The sequence below is a fragment of the Peromyscus eremicus genome, chromosome 6 (assembly GCF_949786415.1).
Source record: "Peromyscus eremicus chromosome 6, PerEre_H2_v1, whole genome shotgun sequence".
NCBI lineage: Eukaryota > Metazoa > Chordata > Mammalia > Rodentia > Cricetidae > Peromyscus > Peromyscus eremicus.
In genome coordinates this window covers 106,194,360-106,212,658 of record NC_081421.1, presented here as the reverse complement: position 1 = coordinate 106,212,658, position 18,299 = coordinate 106,194,360, and the positions used below count along the sequence as shown (strand labels likewise).

The 18,299-nt window shown below is 42.2% G+C and overlaps 1 protein-coding gene across 1 annotated transcript in view; it reads right to left on the bottom strand.

The window, feature by feature from the left end:
• Positions 1–18,299, bottom strand: part of Slc9b2 (solute carrier family 9 member B2) — a 48,621-nt gene that overhangs the window by 20,705 nt on the left and 9,617 nt on the right. Inside the window, exons 2-6 of the mRNA XM_059266293.1 lie at positions 11,353–11,487; positions 9,088–9,262; positions 5,376–5,546; positions 2,142–2,284; positions 802–929 (exon numbers count right to left, since the gene is read on the bottom strand). Of these exons, the coding sequence (XP_059122276.1) occupies positions 802–929; positions 2,142–2,284; positions 5,376–5,546; positions 9,088–9,262; positions 11,353–11,442 (707 nt within the window). The 5' untranslated portion in view covers positions 11,443–11,487. The remainder of the gene's footprint in view (positions 1–801; positions 930–2,141; positions 2,285–5,375; positions 5,547–9,087; positions 9,263–11,352; positions 11,488–18,299) is intronic.

The following is an 18,299-nucleotide window of genomic DNA, read 5'->3' as shown; positions in this document are numbered from 1 at the left end:
CTATGCTCTGAACACCCACTGTGAGGACCTCACACATAAGAACACATTTCAGGGCCAGGTGTGGTGGTCCACGCCTTTAATCCTAGCACTCGGGAGGCAGAGCCTGGCAGATCTCTGTGAGTTTGAGGCCAGCCTGGTCTACAGAGGGAGTTCCAGGACAGGCACCAAAACTACACAGAGAAACCCTGTCTCGAAAAACCATTAAAAAAAAAAAAAAGGAACTCATTTCATCAGCACTACGAAATAGATCCATCAAAGCACAGAGAGACGGGATAACTGGAAATCACAGAACTGGAGCTGGAATCTAGGTGGTGCACCCTGAGTCCTACTTCTGACAGGTAATAATGTCTTCATGCCCATACATAAACACTAAATTCTTGCTATGTACTTTTAACGTGGGCACGTCTCATGGCTCCCACCCACTGGACGTGAAAACATGACACTAGAAAGAACACATAGAAGAGCCGTCAAGTCACAATGTCTGGTGGCAGGAGGAAACCAATGGTTCCAGCTGCTTATGGAGGTTCTGGGGTGGGATCCAGCAGCTAACTTCCAGGCATGGGTATAGAGGGGAAGAAACTGAACTTCTTCAGTAGTTTAGATTCCCACAGTCACTGTGAAGTTAGCAACTACAGGGACACAAACTGTGTCTTAAAGCCAGACTCTTTAGACTGTGCTGCAGTGCCTATGATATGTTTTATGGTTCTCCTAAGACAATGTTCTTTACATTCTTAAATGGAAGCAGGAAGTTCCAAGTGCCCCTTGATACCTTCATACGAAAAGAAAAAAAAAAGTCATTACCCTAGTATGAACCCCCACTGCCAAGGCAAGCCCATCAGGAAGTGGGAAAGGAGCGCAGAAATACACGCTTCCACAACGCAGGGACCCACGGCCAGTCGTACACACACCCCCTTCAGTTTCTTCAGCGCCTGAAAAATAAGAGTGCGCATATTATGTTCCTTCAACATGTGGGCAATAAGACCTCAAGCACTTTCTCAGACCATGCTTGGTCATCATGGTTTGTCAGCTAGTTTTATGCAGCAGGCATTTCTGCATGCTACGTGTTTGGGAGACAGTGGACCCAGTCCTCACAGATAGCCTGCAACAGGCAACTACTGCTCCTCTTTACAGATGTTACCGTGTAAGAAGGCACAAGTTAGAGTGAGTGGTCTCAGTCCATGAAATTGGTGAGGGTTGGGGCCAAGTTTACAGTCACACGGGTGACTTCAGAGTCTGTGTTTATAACTCATATACTGTCTGACTACCCATTTGACTTGTGGCCTACAGTCCCAGAATGAGGCCAGAGGAGGACGTTTGTCTCCAAAGGTATTCAAATTGCGCATTCAAAGGTATATGGGTAAAGAGCGTTTTAAAAAGCATACCTAAGCTGGGCGGTGGTGGCGCACGCCTTTAATCCCAGCACTCGGGAGGCAGAGCCAGGCAGATCTCTGTGAGTTCGAGGCCAGCCTGGACTACCAAGTGAGTCCCAGGAAAGGCGCAAAGCTACACAGAGAAACTCTGTCTCGAAAAAACCAAAAAAAAAAAAAAAAAAAAAAAAAAAAAAAAAAAAAAAGCATACCTAAGAGCCAGGCGGTGGTGGTGCACACCTTTAATCCCAGCACTTGGGAGGCAGAGCCAGGAGGATCTCTGTGAGTTCGAGGCCAGCCTGGACTACAGAGTGAGATCCAGGACAGGCACCAAAGCTACACAGAGAAACCTTGTCTCAAAAATACCAAAAAAAAAAAAAAAAAGAAAGAAAGAAAGGAATGACTAAAACGCATTCCATTTGGAAGGCAGTTCTCTGAGCCAATACAGTTAGCCCTATGCTGTTGTGTGATGTTTTGTATACACATACTGGACTTGACACACTGTTTCCCCATAATCAATACCTCTCACTATGACTGATAACTGTTTCCCGCTCCACAGTAACACCTGTTCCTTCAAAACATAGTACTGGAACATTTGGATTCCCGTGAGGCACAGGGTGGGAGGACAATGACCCTGCCTGGCAAAAACTCCTCCCTCTTCCTGAGACTGTCATGTGCATTGTCCATTCTCTTCCTGAAGCTTAATATTATAAATACTTGTAATATCAGAAGAATATGTTTACTATTCAATAATTAGAAAGTCATACTCCATACCTTTGGGTCCAGACCGAGGCCAGCACGAACCAAAATGACAGAAAGGGCTATGCTTCTCAAAGAAGAAGACCACTTCTGCTGGATCCGGACATTATCACTGATGACTGGGACATTTCTCAAGAGAAACCCAGCAAGCAGCATGCCTGGAACAGATAAGCCAAACAGGACTAGTTAAGTTTTCAAACAGGGAGATTTTTTTTCAATCACTTTACATGTGATAGGGACTACAATATAGTTTTTCCTTATGCTTAATCTTTGGATGAAATAAAGTTAAACTCATAATTTTAAAAGTATAATAAATAAAAGGATCAAAGAAATACTTCATATGTAAAATGATTAGAATAATTAATATTGTCCAAATAATTGATTATAGGGACACACAAAGGATAGCGTTTACAGGGAATAATGATCAAATCCTAAATAAGATGTTTTAATCCAATGTCAGTTCAGTTATCCCTGAGTGCAAACAGCTCCTTAAATTATTTGCAATGTTGGGTTACCTGAGCTATCAATAAATACTTATATGTATTCTATTTACCTTCACAGGAGACCATTTAGTAAGATACACGTAACACACTTTATAAAGGTTTGGAAGACAATTATGGTAACCAGACACGACCCTGCCATACCAGACAGTGCTTCTTCCTTTATTTACTACTCACTGTTTACTGGATCTCTTTATTATTTCATACAAGATAATGAACATGGAATCATATGTAGACAGAAGACTATGAGTTCTGTTTATAGAGACGAATGCAAGGAACTGTAATATGGCAACAAGCTTTCTGGCTTCAGAGAAGCAACAACCCTGACAGTATGAGACTGAGGAAAGACAGGTGACTAGGGGGGCCCAGTGTAGCTGAAGTTTTCCTGTGCTCACCCAGCACCAAGGTCCCACAGCCACTTGTAAAATTCCTGCGTCCCGCCTGGTCCTGTAACCACTCAGACCCAAGCAAACACATAGAGGCTTATATTAATTATAACTGCATGGCCATGGCTCAAGCCTTTTGCTAGCTAGCTCTTATATCTTAAATTAGCCCATAACTATTAATCAATGTATCACTACATGTTCCGTGGCTTTACCTGCATCCCATTACATGTTGCTCCTTGGGCGGCTCGCTAGCGTCTCTCCCTGCCTTCTTTCTATCTCTCCTTTGGATTTCCCACCTGCCTCTAAGCTGCCTTGCCATAGGCCAAACAGCTTATTTATCAACCAATCAGAGCAATACATATTTGCAGTGTACAGAAAGACATTCTCCCATTTTCCTTTTCCTTCCTTCTAACTCTGTGTTTTCCCTTACAGCTTATATACCCCAACAAAATCTTTCAAGCAATATAAAAATTATAATGTTACATTCCATTTTTCAAGTGAGTGAGTACAATGAATACAAGTAAAAAACAGCATGTTTTCCATATCTCTTACATGATTAAACATTTTACATATTACAAGTGAAAAACAAGTTGTCTCAAAACCTATGTACATTCATATCCAAGCAACTTGTTATAGATTATCACTGTAGGCAAGCAAGGTATTCTCTTACTGCCAGGCTGTGTTTTGTGGTTACAAAGAAAGGACCAATCATTTTATCACTTATCTTGAAAGGTAATCTTATAAGGAATCTTAAAGGAATCACAAACCTAAACTTTTATATATGAAAAAAGAATCAGTCAGCTCTACTTTAAATCTTTAGGGTACATACCCACTCATCAATAGTTCCTTATATCAGGAGATTGAGGCCAGAAATGGGTAAAAGGAACTAATCACCACCTTTGGTCATCAACCAATCCTAGCAAGAAAGGCGAGTCAGCTAGTGATAATTGGGCTGCTTTGTTCTTGTTCCCTGACCTTAAAGAGTTCCTTACTCAACTATGTGCCTTTCTAAAATTTTAGATTGTCGTCTACGGCCATACCACCCTGAACGCGCCCGATCTCGTCTAAAATTTTAGATTGTCATCTTGGGTTTTTCCCCTCAAAGCTATTGAACAAAACATCTTAGTCTAACTTTAAGTTATTTTCAAAGCTTTGTTTCAGCTGTGACATACTCTGAAACCTGTGAACACATCTCCCAACATTAAGATTAAAAGAATTTAAGCTAGCTGGGCTACTGGGACTCAATTGTTTTTCTTAATCATTAACCTAAGCCACAGTCTATATGGCTCCTCAATAGAAACTCATGTGTTCTAGCTGTGTGACACTTCCTTGTTTTATTTTTAATCATCAAAATACTATTTAAACTACCATTATTATTATCAATTAGACAGTATCTATCAATTAAGAAGAAATCATCTTCATAATAGTCCACAGGTAAAAATGCCAGTAGGATGGGATATTACTATGAGATAAACACACTACATTATAGGCCGTGAGGATCTCCCCGCACTCATTCACACCATGCCAGATACCAGAGAAAGATGGCAGCAGCAAACATGTGAAAGGCAGACACTTCCAAACACCTAGTAACCATGCTTCTGGCCAAATTATCCTATTATGCAGCCCTGCTGGGTAAAGCAACTTCAGATTCTCTGACCCTGACTAAGGTCTCACGAGGAAGCCTCTGTGGGCCACCACGCAAAACCAAACCCAAACGAAACAACTTTAACAAGCCCCACCTTGCAGCATTTATTGATTTCTGCATCACAGACACTTCTAGCACAGATGATTTTAGTGTGTCCACATGAAGTTACTGTTTATAGAGTTCAGAAAAAAAAAAATGGGCAGAGGCACATCATTAAATGGCGGAGCCATAATCTCAAGAGCTTAGATAAGAGGAAATGTAGTAAAAATAATTAGGAAGTGACACACTTCTTCTCACATGTAAACTATTTAATTGTAAATTTGTACTACTTAATTTAAAAAAATCACCACATCTACAACTGGCGCACAAAACTCCTTTAACAACTGGCGCCACAGAGATGGCTTAGCTGGTAATGTGCCTGCCTCAAAAGCCTGGAGACACCTGAGTCTGAACCCCAGAACCCACATAAAGATGAAAGGAGAGAACGGACTCCATAAACTATTGCACACAGCATACATACATGTACACGCAGCATACATACGGGTACACACACACACACACACACACACACACACAATAATTTTTTTAAATTAAAATTTTGTCTCCAGGTAAGCAAATACTGAAATAGTTTATTCTTCAATTTCCCAAAGCTTTCTGGAGGTTTTTTTTTTAAAGCTATCATTTGTTTTGAGGAAATCAGGAAGCATTTGTCACTTACCAAGAAGAGGAGGCAGAGGAGGCAAGGTTGGTAACTTAATGAGTCCAAAGATTTTGCCTCCGGTGACAGCACAATAGAATAGGATTATGATTCCAAACAGATTTCCTCCAGGAAGACTCTCAGGGCCGGTAATTGACCACACCACAGCCCACAGGAGAACAACCATGGTACCTAAAAAGAAAAAAAATAAATAAAAAAGAATAAAAAAAAACCCACAAAAATAAAAACCAAAACACCAGGAAAACTAATTGTTATATGCAAACTTTATTGTATTCTGAAATTATTTTTAAATAAACATTGAATCCATATGCAAATGTTTATAGTCATAAGTTATAAAGGACACGATGTCGCAAACAACGAGGCGATTGCCAGCTGGTTTAAGAACTGGAGGAATTCCCGGCACCTTTGAGCACACCTGTTCCCCGTTCTCAGCCCCATTTCCCTTCACAGTGCGAGAAGGAACCACCATCTTGCAGCACAGGAACAATATTACAGAGAACAATCACGTCTTTGCCCTCTTAGTAGAGACTTGAGAACATTTGCACTCTAGTTATAGTCCAGTATCTAGTTCTGCCCTGAATTAAACATTAACCATCACTTCTTCGACCGTCAATGTTTGCTCAAAATTATCACACTTAAAAAAATTAAGAACGTGATCTATTGCTATGTTCCCACAAAATGAGAAAGGTAATTAACCCAGTGACCAAGCTAAGGTCCCCTTTTCTAAAACCTCACAATTTTTTTTTTCAGAGATGTAAGCACTTATCCCAGTGAAATATCTAAGGCACTTTCAGTATTTTCCAATGGTGTACACAAGCTAAGATTACCAGAAAATGTTACAGGCAGGATGGAGGGCACGACTTGCCAGCTGTTATGTCTGACTTTATTAAAGCATAAACTGAACTTTTCAATAATTCCACTCATAGAGGTAAGAGTTTTCATTTTTCCATGCTAAGATCACTTTAAAAGTCTCTAACTCTCCTTTCATTCCCAAAATCTGAAATACAATTGTAAATGTTACTTATGTGTATATTTATAAGGTATATCTAAATCAGGTTTAAATCAGTCAATAATTTATTTGTCATTTAAGATTTTGGAAAAACGTAACTTTTGTGTAATAATTACTTCCCAGGAAGAGTTTGTATATTATGTTAAATGACACAGGAGGGAATACAGAACAAAGCCACCAACCTCAGAAGTAGAAATGTAGGGAAACAGTGAGCACATGCTTATCTACCAGGAGCCCTCAGGAGCCCTCACTTTCCTGGAATGTTTCTAAACAATTCTAAATTTAAAAGTGAGTTCTGAGGCTGGAGAGAGCGCTCAGCAAGTAAAGTGTTTGCTGAGCAAGTGTGAGAATCAGAGTTTGGATCCCTAGCAGGTGATTGTGGACAACAATCTACCTGTAATTCCAATGCTCCAGACACAGATGGGATCCTAGAACAAGCTGGCTAGATACACTAGGTGAATCAGTGGACCCAAACAAGACCCTGCTGTAGGGAGGCAGTGAAATTCTCAGTGAATGTGTGTTGCTGATCTGGGCATGACCATGTCAAGGACCAATGCCTCAGCCCCATGGAGTAGCAAAACCTCCCCCATGTGAAGCTCAAAGGGACAGCAAAGCCGTCTTCCCATCCAAGTGCAAATGTTGACAGTGTGTCTACTATAGCCTTTTCCCTGGATGTTCACAGCCCGAAGACTGCTCCCCACAGAGTCTGCTCCCACTCAGGTAAGCTAAACCTGTCTCCTTGTTCAGCTGTATGTAATAACCCTGACTCCTTGTTTATTTGTATGTAATAAGCCCTCTTCCATGTTCAGCTGGACATAATAAACATGCTGAGCACCCCAGGTATGGCAGCTTCTCCATCAGAGAGCCCAGCCCACCTGATCCCAGCTTTTCTCTGTGTGTGTGTTTTCACATCCACACCTCCCCAGTTAGGTTAATCCCTAGTCAGGGCCCAGGAGCCAAGTCATGCAAAGAGTGAGGTACCAGCCTCAATATATAAAGTGGAGAGTGATAGAGGAAGACCCAACATCAACCTCTGGCCTCCACACATATACATACTAGTGCATAAACACACGCATGCACATAGAGAACATGCAATGCCACAAAATGCTAAAAAGGATAAAAATAAAAATGAGTTCTTAAATCACATTATTCATTTTTAAATATTCCTTGAGGAATCAGTATCTGTTTTTGTTATAAATTTTTTAACTAGTTATGTGTCATATTTTCAGTGGTAAATTTTTTTAAAATAATATAAAGGAGAAAAGAAGTATCAAATTATGTGCAGCCTCTTCAGCTGGTTTGCTGTGTTCCAAACAGCTTAACATTTTTTCCCACACTGGATCAGAATCTTACTTTTCCAGTAAAAACATACATTGCCTAAAGTATAACATATTATATCTGTTTTCATTGTCCTGTATGAAAATGATATAAAAAAAAATCCCTGTGAGAGCTCCCTTCTAAAGTGCAGCTCCAAAAACTTAGCTCAGGTTGGGTGAGTGGTACAGGGCTGCAATCCCAGCACTGGAATGGCTGAGGCAGGAGGATCATGAGTCCTGAGCGACACAGGCGGCCTTTGTTGAAACAAAGCAACACACACACACACCCAGACACACACACACACTCAAGGTAACTGGGAACTGAGAATTGAGCCTAGGTTTTCAGGAAACAATACATAGAAAGCCATACATATATTGCAATCATGTTTTCAATTCTCAACAGTTTCAAAACTGTCTTAAAATTTACTTTTATAGAAAAATTTCAACCCCTTCTTTTTTGTATTATTGCACAGTTAACATTCACCATGAAAGTGCACGTGTGCACATGCATGTACACACACACACACACACACACACACACACACACACTCTTTCCTTCCCTCCTTCCCTAATTCCCCCCACCTCTCTCTCCCTCTCTGTGAACAAACAATTGTACCACTGATTATAAACATGTATACACTCATCAAATTTCTAACGCATTTTAGGTTACCTTCATAAACTAAAAGACAAAAATATCTCAACTGAAACAATATCCAAAACAATCTGGATAAATCCTTCTCCCTCCCCCAAACTCTCAAAGTTTACAAAGAAATGGTTGAATTGCAAACCAAGATTCTTACTTGTAAAATGACAGGAGATGATTAGAAGCATAAAGTGATCACTGTTTTGCTCAATATTAGTCACACTGCTTTCGCTGTAATGACATCGACATTTACATAATGCTTCTCCGGTAACCAGACATTTACAGTGTTCTCATTGGAGACTACAGGGATTGTGTGAAATTATTCAGATCTAGAAAAAGTTCTCTAATCCCTGCTCTTTTGACTCAAAAGTATACTAGTTCAAATGTAGTGGCCACAGACACCTTCGAAACCACAGTTTGAGATGGTGGAGTTTTTTACTCCCCCACATGACTGTGTGGAGCAGAGTCACAACCACCTAGTAGTTTAAGAAAGAAGTACATTTCTTTTGTTTGTTTTGGTTTTTCGAGACAGGATTTCTCTGTGTAGCTTTGCGCCTTTCCTGGAACTCGCTTTGTAGACCAGGCTAGCCTCGAACTCACAGAGATCTGCCTGCCTCTGCCTCCTGAGTGATGGGATTAAAGGCGTGCACCACCACCGCCCGTTTAACCATATGGTTTGGAAACTCTCACTGTGACTTTCATTTTTTTTTTTTTTTTCTGAGTTCATCCCCGCCATATACACACCATTTGTTATCACTTTGCTCAACCAGCCATGTGGAGGGCAAGCCAGTATCCGTCTCAGACTCTGCAAGTGACTGGATTCTCTTGCCAATTCCTGCGGCTTCTTTTCATCACTTTTGAGCAGGTTGCTGTCTTCTGTTGGCTCATTCCCATCTTTGAGGTTCATGACTCTCTCCTCCTGTATTTAAATCAAACTTTTAAAATTTTTCAAACTGTATTTTCGTGCATCTTTTAGCTATTGGCTTATCACATTTCAAATCAAATTGCTATTATTAAAATCTAGGATAATAGCTTATAGAAAAACACACAACTTCATTACCAACAAGTCAGCTAGTGCATAGAACAAGAACCATTGGAGAATACTTAACAACGAGCCCCTAGTTTAGAATTTTAAATGATTGAGTCACATAGACATAAAGCTACATTGTACAATACTAGGCCCCAAAATTGCTATAATTAAGACATAATTTCTTGAGGGCCTCAAGAATATATCATAGAGATTCAGCTGTGTATTAAAGCTGAACTTTGACTGGCCAAGGGTCTGTCAAAAGGCAAAGCCATTTATTATGAATATTTGGTGTTACCCAGCCTTTAATATTCCAGCTGTCTTCTGCTATGAAATCTATACATGCCCTGACCAATTGGTAAACAGTTCAGCTCCCCTGACCTGCTGAACCTACTAAGTTACTAACTGCCCTGCTGAGCTTAGGAGACAAGCTGGCAGGAGATACAGAGACACACACTTTGTTTCCTGTGCTAATGAAGCTCGGACCATCTGCTCGCCCTGAGGAGGCCTGCTGGTTCTCCAGAGCATTTTGACTAAAAACAAAAGAGGTTTTTACATATCAAGGTGAGGGTAAAACAACATTCCTGAGGAGGCAGGGAACAAGGTGCCCAGGGAAAGAAAAGGCAGGTATCTTCTGTAGACAAGGACAGAACAATATGGCGAGAGAGAAGAGAGGAAGACAGAGGTTCCGTAGAGGGTAAGCAGATCTCGAGTAGAGTTTTCTGAGTGCCAGTAGAGAGCAGCAGAGATGGACAAAGAGGATACAGAGGACGAAGATGAGGCCGAAAGCATAGGAGTTAGTCATCACCTGGGCTATGAGCTGGGGAACTGGATGGAACTGTAGTTATGGAGACAGGATTTCATGGCAGAGAAATAGAGTACTGTGGTGGTATTTTACTTGTACTGAAATGTGATTTTAATTGTATGTTAATAAATAAAGTTGCCTGGGGGTCAGAGTTATAGAGCCATAGCAAGTGCGTGGCGGTGGTGGCGCACGCCTTTAAGGACCTGGAGGGCGGTACATACAGGCAATGACAAGGCAGTCACGTGTTTAGTTTACAACCAATGAGAAGGCAGAACATCTAGAGTATTTAAAGACGTACACACAGGAAGTAGGCCTCTTTTTCGGAGAGCTCTCTTGGCTGAAGCAGGATAGCTGAAGCAGGAAGGGTAAGGCTCTTAGTTCTGACCTCTTGGCTTTCTTCTCTGAATCGGCTCTGTGTTTCTTATTTAATAAGATGGTTGGTTACATCTACAGAGTACACCGATATAGAGCTTGGTATGTCTACAGTTATTCCTGCCTTGAATGCCTGGTGGAACTATAGCTGAATTGATGTAATTTTGTCTTAGAGGAATAAAGTTAAAATTCATAAGAACATAGTTTACGTAGATTTTTTCCCTGATAGCCCACGCTGGACATAGCAAAGCCCCCTTGGACCCTGGGGAATCAATAATAATTCAAGATGATAGTAGGTAAATATATCAAAGTACTCAATATTCAAGAAAGGGGAGGCGGGGGAGTGAAAGAGAGCAAGGAAGGCAAGACCGAAAATCCTCCTAGGGCTTAGACCAGGAACACACAGCATTTCACAGGCTATTTTGCCAACCTTGGGTAGGGCCAGCTACCAATGACCTGAGCTGGGAAACTGGTAGACATTATCCACCCTGGTCTATATGATCATGAGGATTAAGCATGAGGAGAATTTTTCTTCCTTCCTTCCTTCCTCCCTCCCTCCCTCCCTCCCTCCCTCCCTCTCTCTCTCTCTCTCTCTCTCTCTCTCTCTCTCTCCAGGGTCTCACTAGGTAACTCAGGCTGGTTGCATACTCATAGTATTTCTACATCACTATCTGAATGCTGGCATTTTAGGAATGTGTCACCTGGCCCTTCTGGGAAAATTGTTAGTTGACTCTCAGCTTGGAAACACATAGTAGTATGCTTAGGGAAACAGCTGGGATTTCCTGCCTTTGATTGGAGATCTTACCTGTGGTCCTTGATGCACAGAAGCTGTGTGACTGGTCCCTGTGGATGGCTTTGAATCCTGACATCCAACTGTCTTATCTTCATCCTCCATGTCTTATAATTTCAAAGATGATGATTCAGGGATGAGGAACAGGATCTGAATTGAAGGAAACACAGAATAGACCCAGCAGTAACTGAAGACCTTTGGAAGTAGATGAGTAAATGCACTTCTTTCTTTCCTTGGAACCAGGAGGGTGGACCCATGCTAAGTCAGACTGCTCTCACCTTTCCATCACTGACCCTTTTTTTGAGCCCAACATATTTACCTTCATTCTTATCAAGTTTTGGGCTACTCTTAAAATAAACCCTTGTTGGCCTATCACATCTTAATTCCTTTCCCACCATCCCTTGCGGGTTATGCTTTGAAACACACAGAGCAATATCACTTCTAGATTGTACTAGCTAATGGGCTGACTCCACAGGCAGGAATGCTCAGGTAACTTTCCAGTGTTTACACCAGGAATGAGTCACCAGTGGAACCCTATCCCAATCTCCTTATTTCCTGAGAGTCACTTATTTCTGCCTCGTCTGTGTTTCTGTATTGTTACGATTGTTTCAGTAAGATTTCCCTAGGTGAAACTTTGAGTCCATTTAAAACTGAGTCTGTGCAACTTTAAAGCTCTAGAGAAAAGAAAATTATATAGTTTGCCTCAACCATAATAATTTTCCTGGATATATTCTGAAATTTGAGGGGATAACTTAATTTTTCTTGCCGCAATTTGAGATCATTTTCTGTTTTTGTGGTTTTCAGAGCAGGCGAGGAAGCGCTTAGGGATCTTTTCCAGCAGTTTTCAAATACTTCTAAGACAGAAAGGTGGCCTCAAAGACACAAAATGTTGGGGACCGATTCCGGACAGTGGTGTCCTTACTTTATCAAACCTTACAAAGGCAGGAAGTTCCTGGCCTAGCCTCGGGCTGTACAACTTCCTGGAGTACCTGCTAATCAGCCAGCTGCAGGGGCCTGGGACCAAAGCGACCTCACCCTCCCTTAGGAATTTTCCATCCTTCTCTCCATGCTTCCCCTGTTCCCCCTCCCTGCCTGAAGCCCTGTTTATAAGCCTCAACACCCAGTCAATAAACGGAGACCTCGACGCAACTCAGAATGTCTCTGTCTTCCTTTACGCGCCTGGTCTCCTTTCTCTCTCGCCCCCATTGATCTTTCAGGAGGTGCCTCCTCGGGTCTCATCAAATAAACTGGCCCGCGGGGCCGGGCAAGTGGCGCCCGAACGTGGGGCTCGAGGCACGGTGACCTGCCGGACGACGGACAACAGAAGGGGCCCAGAGAGGATCAGGGTAGAGACGCCCGGACTGCATCACTCGTGCAACGCGGGAGAGTCTTGAGGTAAGTATGTCGTCCCATCAATCATGGACAAGAATTTATCTAAAGAGGCTGTTTTTCTAAAGGAGATGAAAAGGTAATCTTAGGGAGAGAGGAATAAGAGTTAAGAAAAAGGATTTGATAAAATTCTTCCAATATGCGGAGGAGAAATGTCCCTGGTTAGTGATTAATGGACCAGGAATTCACCCTCTGACTTGGAACAAGGTTGGAAAAGATATTAACAAATTACTCAGAGACAGGGAAAATGTCCCCAACGCCTTTTTTAGTTTTTATGGTGTGATTAGAGATGTTCTAAAGGAAGCAGAGGGAGATGGGCGTGTTTCACATTTACTAGCCCTTGCAGAGGATTTTCTCTCAAACTCCCCCTGCCTGACACCCAAGGGTCCAGAGGTTTATTGACATCTACCGGTAAGAGCGCTCTCTGTCCTGTCTGTGTCTCTGTCATGTTACTTTTGTTTTGTACCGGTCGATCGATTTGTACTTTGCAGGCTCTCACTGGGGCAGACGTGTCCAGACAGTGAACCTGGCGGCGAAGGGAGACGTCCCAGAGCCCTAAGGCCATCTCAGAGGTGACGATTTGGTTTAGGAGCATCTTTGGGTATCTTCCCCCACAATGGGAGGAAGTGCCACCTTGTATTTTGTCCCAGGAATTTGTCAGAGCCATTTTGTGGGTTTTTTGGTATGTTTTGTTGTGATCATTGTTACTTTACTCTCTCCTTCTCTTCAAAGAAAAAAAAAATTGTTTAACTAAACGAAAAAAGGAGAACTGCTGCAGGCCACAGGAATATATCTTAAGAACTCAGCTGGTTATGGCAAAGTCACTACCTGGAGGGATCAGGGAATTCCTCCAGAGGAAGCCAAATCCCAAGGAGTTTTTGGTGTTACTTGGCTTGTTATATATCAGCTGTATTCTGTTATAAAAATCATGTGTGCCTTCATAGTTTTCCCAATTGATTTTTCCCTAAGAAGGGCTAACAATGTGCACTGATCACTCTCTAGACATACACATTCCAGACATTTGGAGAACAGCCCCAGGAAAGGCTTTCTCTGGAATCAGATATCTCCCCTAGCCATTTTCAAGGACACAAGGAGACACCACCCAGGTGGTCACCCAACTTCCGAGGACTAACAATGATAACCACCCACAGGCGAGTCTCCTGACAAGGTAAATTCCACAAGGAGACACCGCCCAGGTGGTCACCCAATTTCCGAGGACTAACAGTGATAACTACCCACATACAAGTCTCCTGACTTAAGGTAAATTCCACAAGGAGACACCGCCTAGGAGAGGTGGATGTTAAGTAATAGCTTTACACAGTTTAGCTCGGACCCTCCCTTTATATACCGGGACTTCCAGGGCACAGAAAGAAAAAGAAAAAAGAGAATGGAAGAACTAGATGGGTAAGAACTTGAGAGGAACAAACTGAGATGGGGAAGAACTAGATCAAAGGGCTAAAAGAGAGTACTAGAGGAATGAGATGGAAGATGAGGAAGAGCCAGATGGGGAAGAACAAGATGAGAAAGAGCCAGATGAGAGAGAAGGAGACGGGAGAGGAGCTGAGAGGGGAAAGAACTAGATAGATGAGAACCTAGAAGGGTCAGAACTATATGAAGGAATTAAGATAGAACCTAGAGGTAGATAAATATAGAGAAATCAGTCAAGAAAGGAGCTAGACATGAGAACAGAATAGAAGCTATGTAGAGAGAGAACTGTCACAGAATAATAAAATGTATGAACAAAACAAAACAACAACAACAAAAAAAAGATGCATGTCTGACTGACAGGGATGTGGAAGCCCCCTGATGTCTGTTTGATCAAGGACAGAGGTCCTCGACTCTGGATTGTTTTTGGTATGATTGAGCCTGGAGAGTCTCCCCCCAGAGCACATCAGGCTGTCATTGTTCTTGGAGCTTTGTTGGTTGTTTTCTTGGGGCAAATTTTTTTTGTGTGCCCTTGGTCTTATGTGTAATGTATTAATTGTTCTCATTGTTGACTTGACTGTGACGGACGCTATGGGACAGTTCCCTTCTTCTCTACTAGACCTTTGCCTAGCCCACTGGAGCCACAATAGAGGGAACTGAGTTCCCCACCCCCACTCCCTGATTGAACTGAGATAAAGAGGTAGCTCCTGCCAGGTGGGGCTTGCATACTGCAGGAGGGCTTGCTGGCTGTGAATGAGGCCGTCATCTCAGTGCTGATGTTCCGGTTCTTGGATTGTCTGTATAAATGTTATTTGTTTCTGTCTGCTAACCTCCCTTATTTTCCTAGAGGAAGAGGAGGAAAGAGAGGCATAACAAAGGCCATCTCTGTCCCTCCCTAACTCTCTTGCTATCAGGACTGCAGCCAGCCAGCTGCTCTCAGGAGGGTGGGGTGTGTGCTCTCCATACAGGTGGGCAAAGACGGGAGCTTTGGACAGGGCAATGGGAACTGCCTGCAATTGACAAAAACTGTGTGAACACTGAAGAGAGAATCTGACCCTCCCTTCCTTTACTGTGATAACTTCTAGGTCTCTTTTGCCGGCCAGCAGCTTCTCTTGTTAGCCCTTCTCTGTCCTGATATTGCTTAAAAAGAAATGTTAAATTACCAGTTCAAGATACTGGGAAAATTATGCTTTTGTTTCCACAGGAAAAATAAAAATTTACATGGGTTTTGGTCATTTGAGTTCAGTGGGTTACAAATACTTGCCATCATTTAAGAGAATTGGTTTCAAATTATTGTTGGTTAAGATAAAAAATAATGTTTTTATAAAAAATGACTTGAGATATATATAAAAAAAAATGAAACATGTTTCAGATTTCTTTGTCTTCCTATTCTGCTGTTACATTGAGACTCCAAAGGGTCATAGTTGTAAAAATGTCTGTCTACTCTACAGGTATGAATGAAAAATGTGGCCACATGTATGTTTGGTTTTGAATGTCTGAGTTTGCATGTCCTTTGTGTTAAGAAATACAAGTTAATACTAGTCATCTGGCTATTCAGATACTAGTTTAAAGCATAAACTGTTCTATTTAAAAAAAAAAACTGAGAGGTATATTTGACTAATATATTTATAGGAGAACAAATTGGCCTGGTTATTGTTACCAAACTTAGAGATATTTTCAAGATTAGGCCTAGATTTGTTTGGCTCAGATACATTTAATAGATAATGGTCCTCAAACCTGTGAAGGATCTGATGAATATGGCATTTACATTATTTGATAAAAAGCTTACTATAGCAAACAGAGACTCTGAGCTCCCCAGCTCCTAGCAATGACTCCCAAGGTCTCCAAAGAAGAAATGGAACAATGACAAGAAGATGCCAGCTGAATTGTGGACAATGCTGTCCTGACACCTGTCCTGCCAACACTATGAAGACTATAGGAGCCTGGGATGATGACAGTCTGGGTAATGGATAGTATATGTTGTTTTTTAAATAGACTTAAAAGTCTGCACTCAGGTAAAGTTTATCCTTCTCAGATCTTTGATGACATTTATGACTGGACTAGCTATAGCTTTCTCAGCTTAGTAATTGATTGATCAATGGATTAATTAATTAAAGCTAATAAGTCTCTTTAAAAAAGATAAACAGGTTGTAAATATAGACTTACAGATGCTTTTCATTGGGCCAAGGAAATTTCAGTCCAATCTATACTTGATTCTCTAGATAGAAAAGACACTATGGATTTCAGGGCAAATTGATAATACTACAATTACTAAGACTATGGGTCTAAAAGTTCCAAATAAGTTCATAAGTTTTAACTCCTGTTCCTAGTTTATATCTATTTCAACAGGTTTCCACTTGGCTGAGAGATACATCCAAGCATCATTTGCTGGTGACAACCTACTGCAAATGACCATGAGCCCTGAACTTGCTGAAAGCTGATATGGACCAATTCAGCCGATATGCATACCATCTCTTCAGCTGGTCAATAAAACGTTCCCTCTTGTCTTTGACTAACATTCTGGCTTTCCAGGGCCTTGACAACAATGTCCCAATGTCAGCAGGAAGTAATTACAGAAGAGAGAAAACATCACCCCTGTTTCCCCCCCACTCCAGAATGTTAGCTCAAAAGGGAATTTCTTGTCATAGGGAACCTGAGATAAAGTTCCAAGTTGCTTGAGGATAAAGAACTCTGTCAGCCATCATAAGGCTTTTGGCCTTGTGCTTCTGCTAATTACTGTTGGCTCTTATATCACTGATGTCTTAACTAAATGGTGATTCATGTCTGGGTACCACTAAACTGAGGATGCTAGGATTCCAATATCCACCTCGGAACCCATGACACACTTGCAGATGGCAAAAACTAAATAAGGGGAAGCTCGCTTTGCCATTGATAATGGGAAAACTCTTATGTTCTGGTCCAATTAGTCTCCGATATGGAATTCTTTGAGCAGAGAGGCAGATACACTCGAGAACCTGTGTCTATGACTATTGCCCTCTTGTTAGGTATTGGGGCATCACTGCAGGAATTGGTACAGGAACTACTGCCCTCGTGCAGAGCAACCACCTTATGCAGTTACAAATGGCTATGACTACTTACCTAGAGGCCATAGAAAGATCCATTTCTGCTCTGGATAAATCTTTAACCTCGCTCTTTGAGGTTGTGTTACAAAACATAAGAGGTCTGGATTTACTATTTTTAAAGGAGGGGGGATTATGTGCAGCCTTGAAGGGAGAATGCTGCTTTTATGCCGACCATACTGGTATTGTCAGGGAATCGATGGAAAAATTAAGGGAAAGACTGGCTCAAAGAAAAAGGGAGTTTGAAAATCAGCATGGGTGGTTTGACCTTTGGTCCCTGGGCCTTTCAGCGGTTGACTCGGTTTATCAAAAATCAGATTGATTCAGCCTTAACACGACACGTCTCGATTCATTATCACAGAGTAGATTCCGAGGAGGCCGGCCAGGAGCCCCATCAAGGACTCAGATTCAGTGTCCTAAGGCCCTAACGTCCCCACGGTCCTGCTAGAGGGTACTCAATGACGGGAATAGTACAGGGCCTACGCCGGAGACAACAGCATACAGAGGTCACCCGAGACCGGCTCAACATGGCATGCTGCCGAGCGTGGGAAGCCCCCTGTGTAGCCTAAGACAGGGACTCTCTTGGACCTTAGCCACCCCGATCACATGGACTTGATCCATTTTTGAGAAAAGAGGGGGAACTGTTGGGGACCGATTCCGGACAGTGGTGTCCTTACTTTATCAAACCTTACAAAGGCAGGAAGTTCCTGGCCTAGCCTCGGGCTGTACAACTTCCTGGAGTACCTGCTAATCAGCCAGCTGCAGGGGCCTGGGACCAAAGCGACCTCACCCTCCCTTAGGAATTTTCTATCCTTCTCTCCGTGCTTCCCCTGTTCCCCCTCCCTGCCTGAAGCCCTGTTTATAAGCCTCAACACCCAGTCAATAAACGGAGACCTCGACGCAACTCAGAATGTCTCTGTCTTCCTTTACGCGCCTGGTCTCCTTTCTCTCTCGCCCCCATTGATCTTTCAGGAGGTGCCTCCTCGGGTCTCATCAAATAACCTGGCCCGCGGGGCCGGGCAACAAAATCCTTAAATCCAACAAATGGGACAGGTGACCATGGGCCTG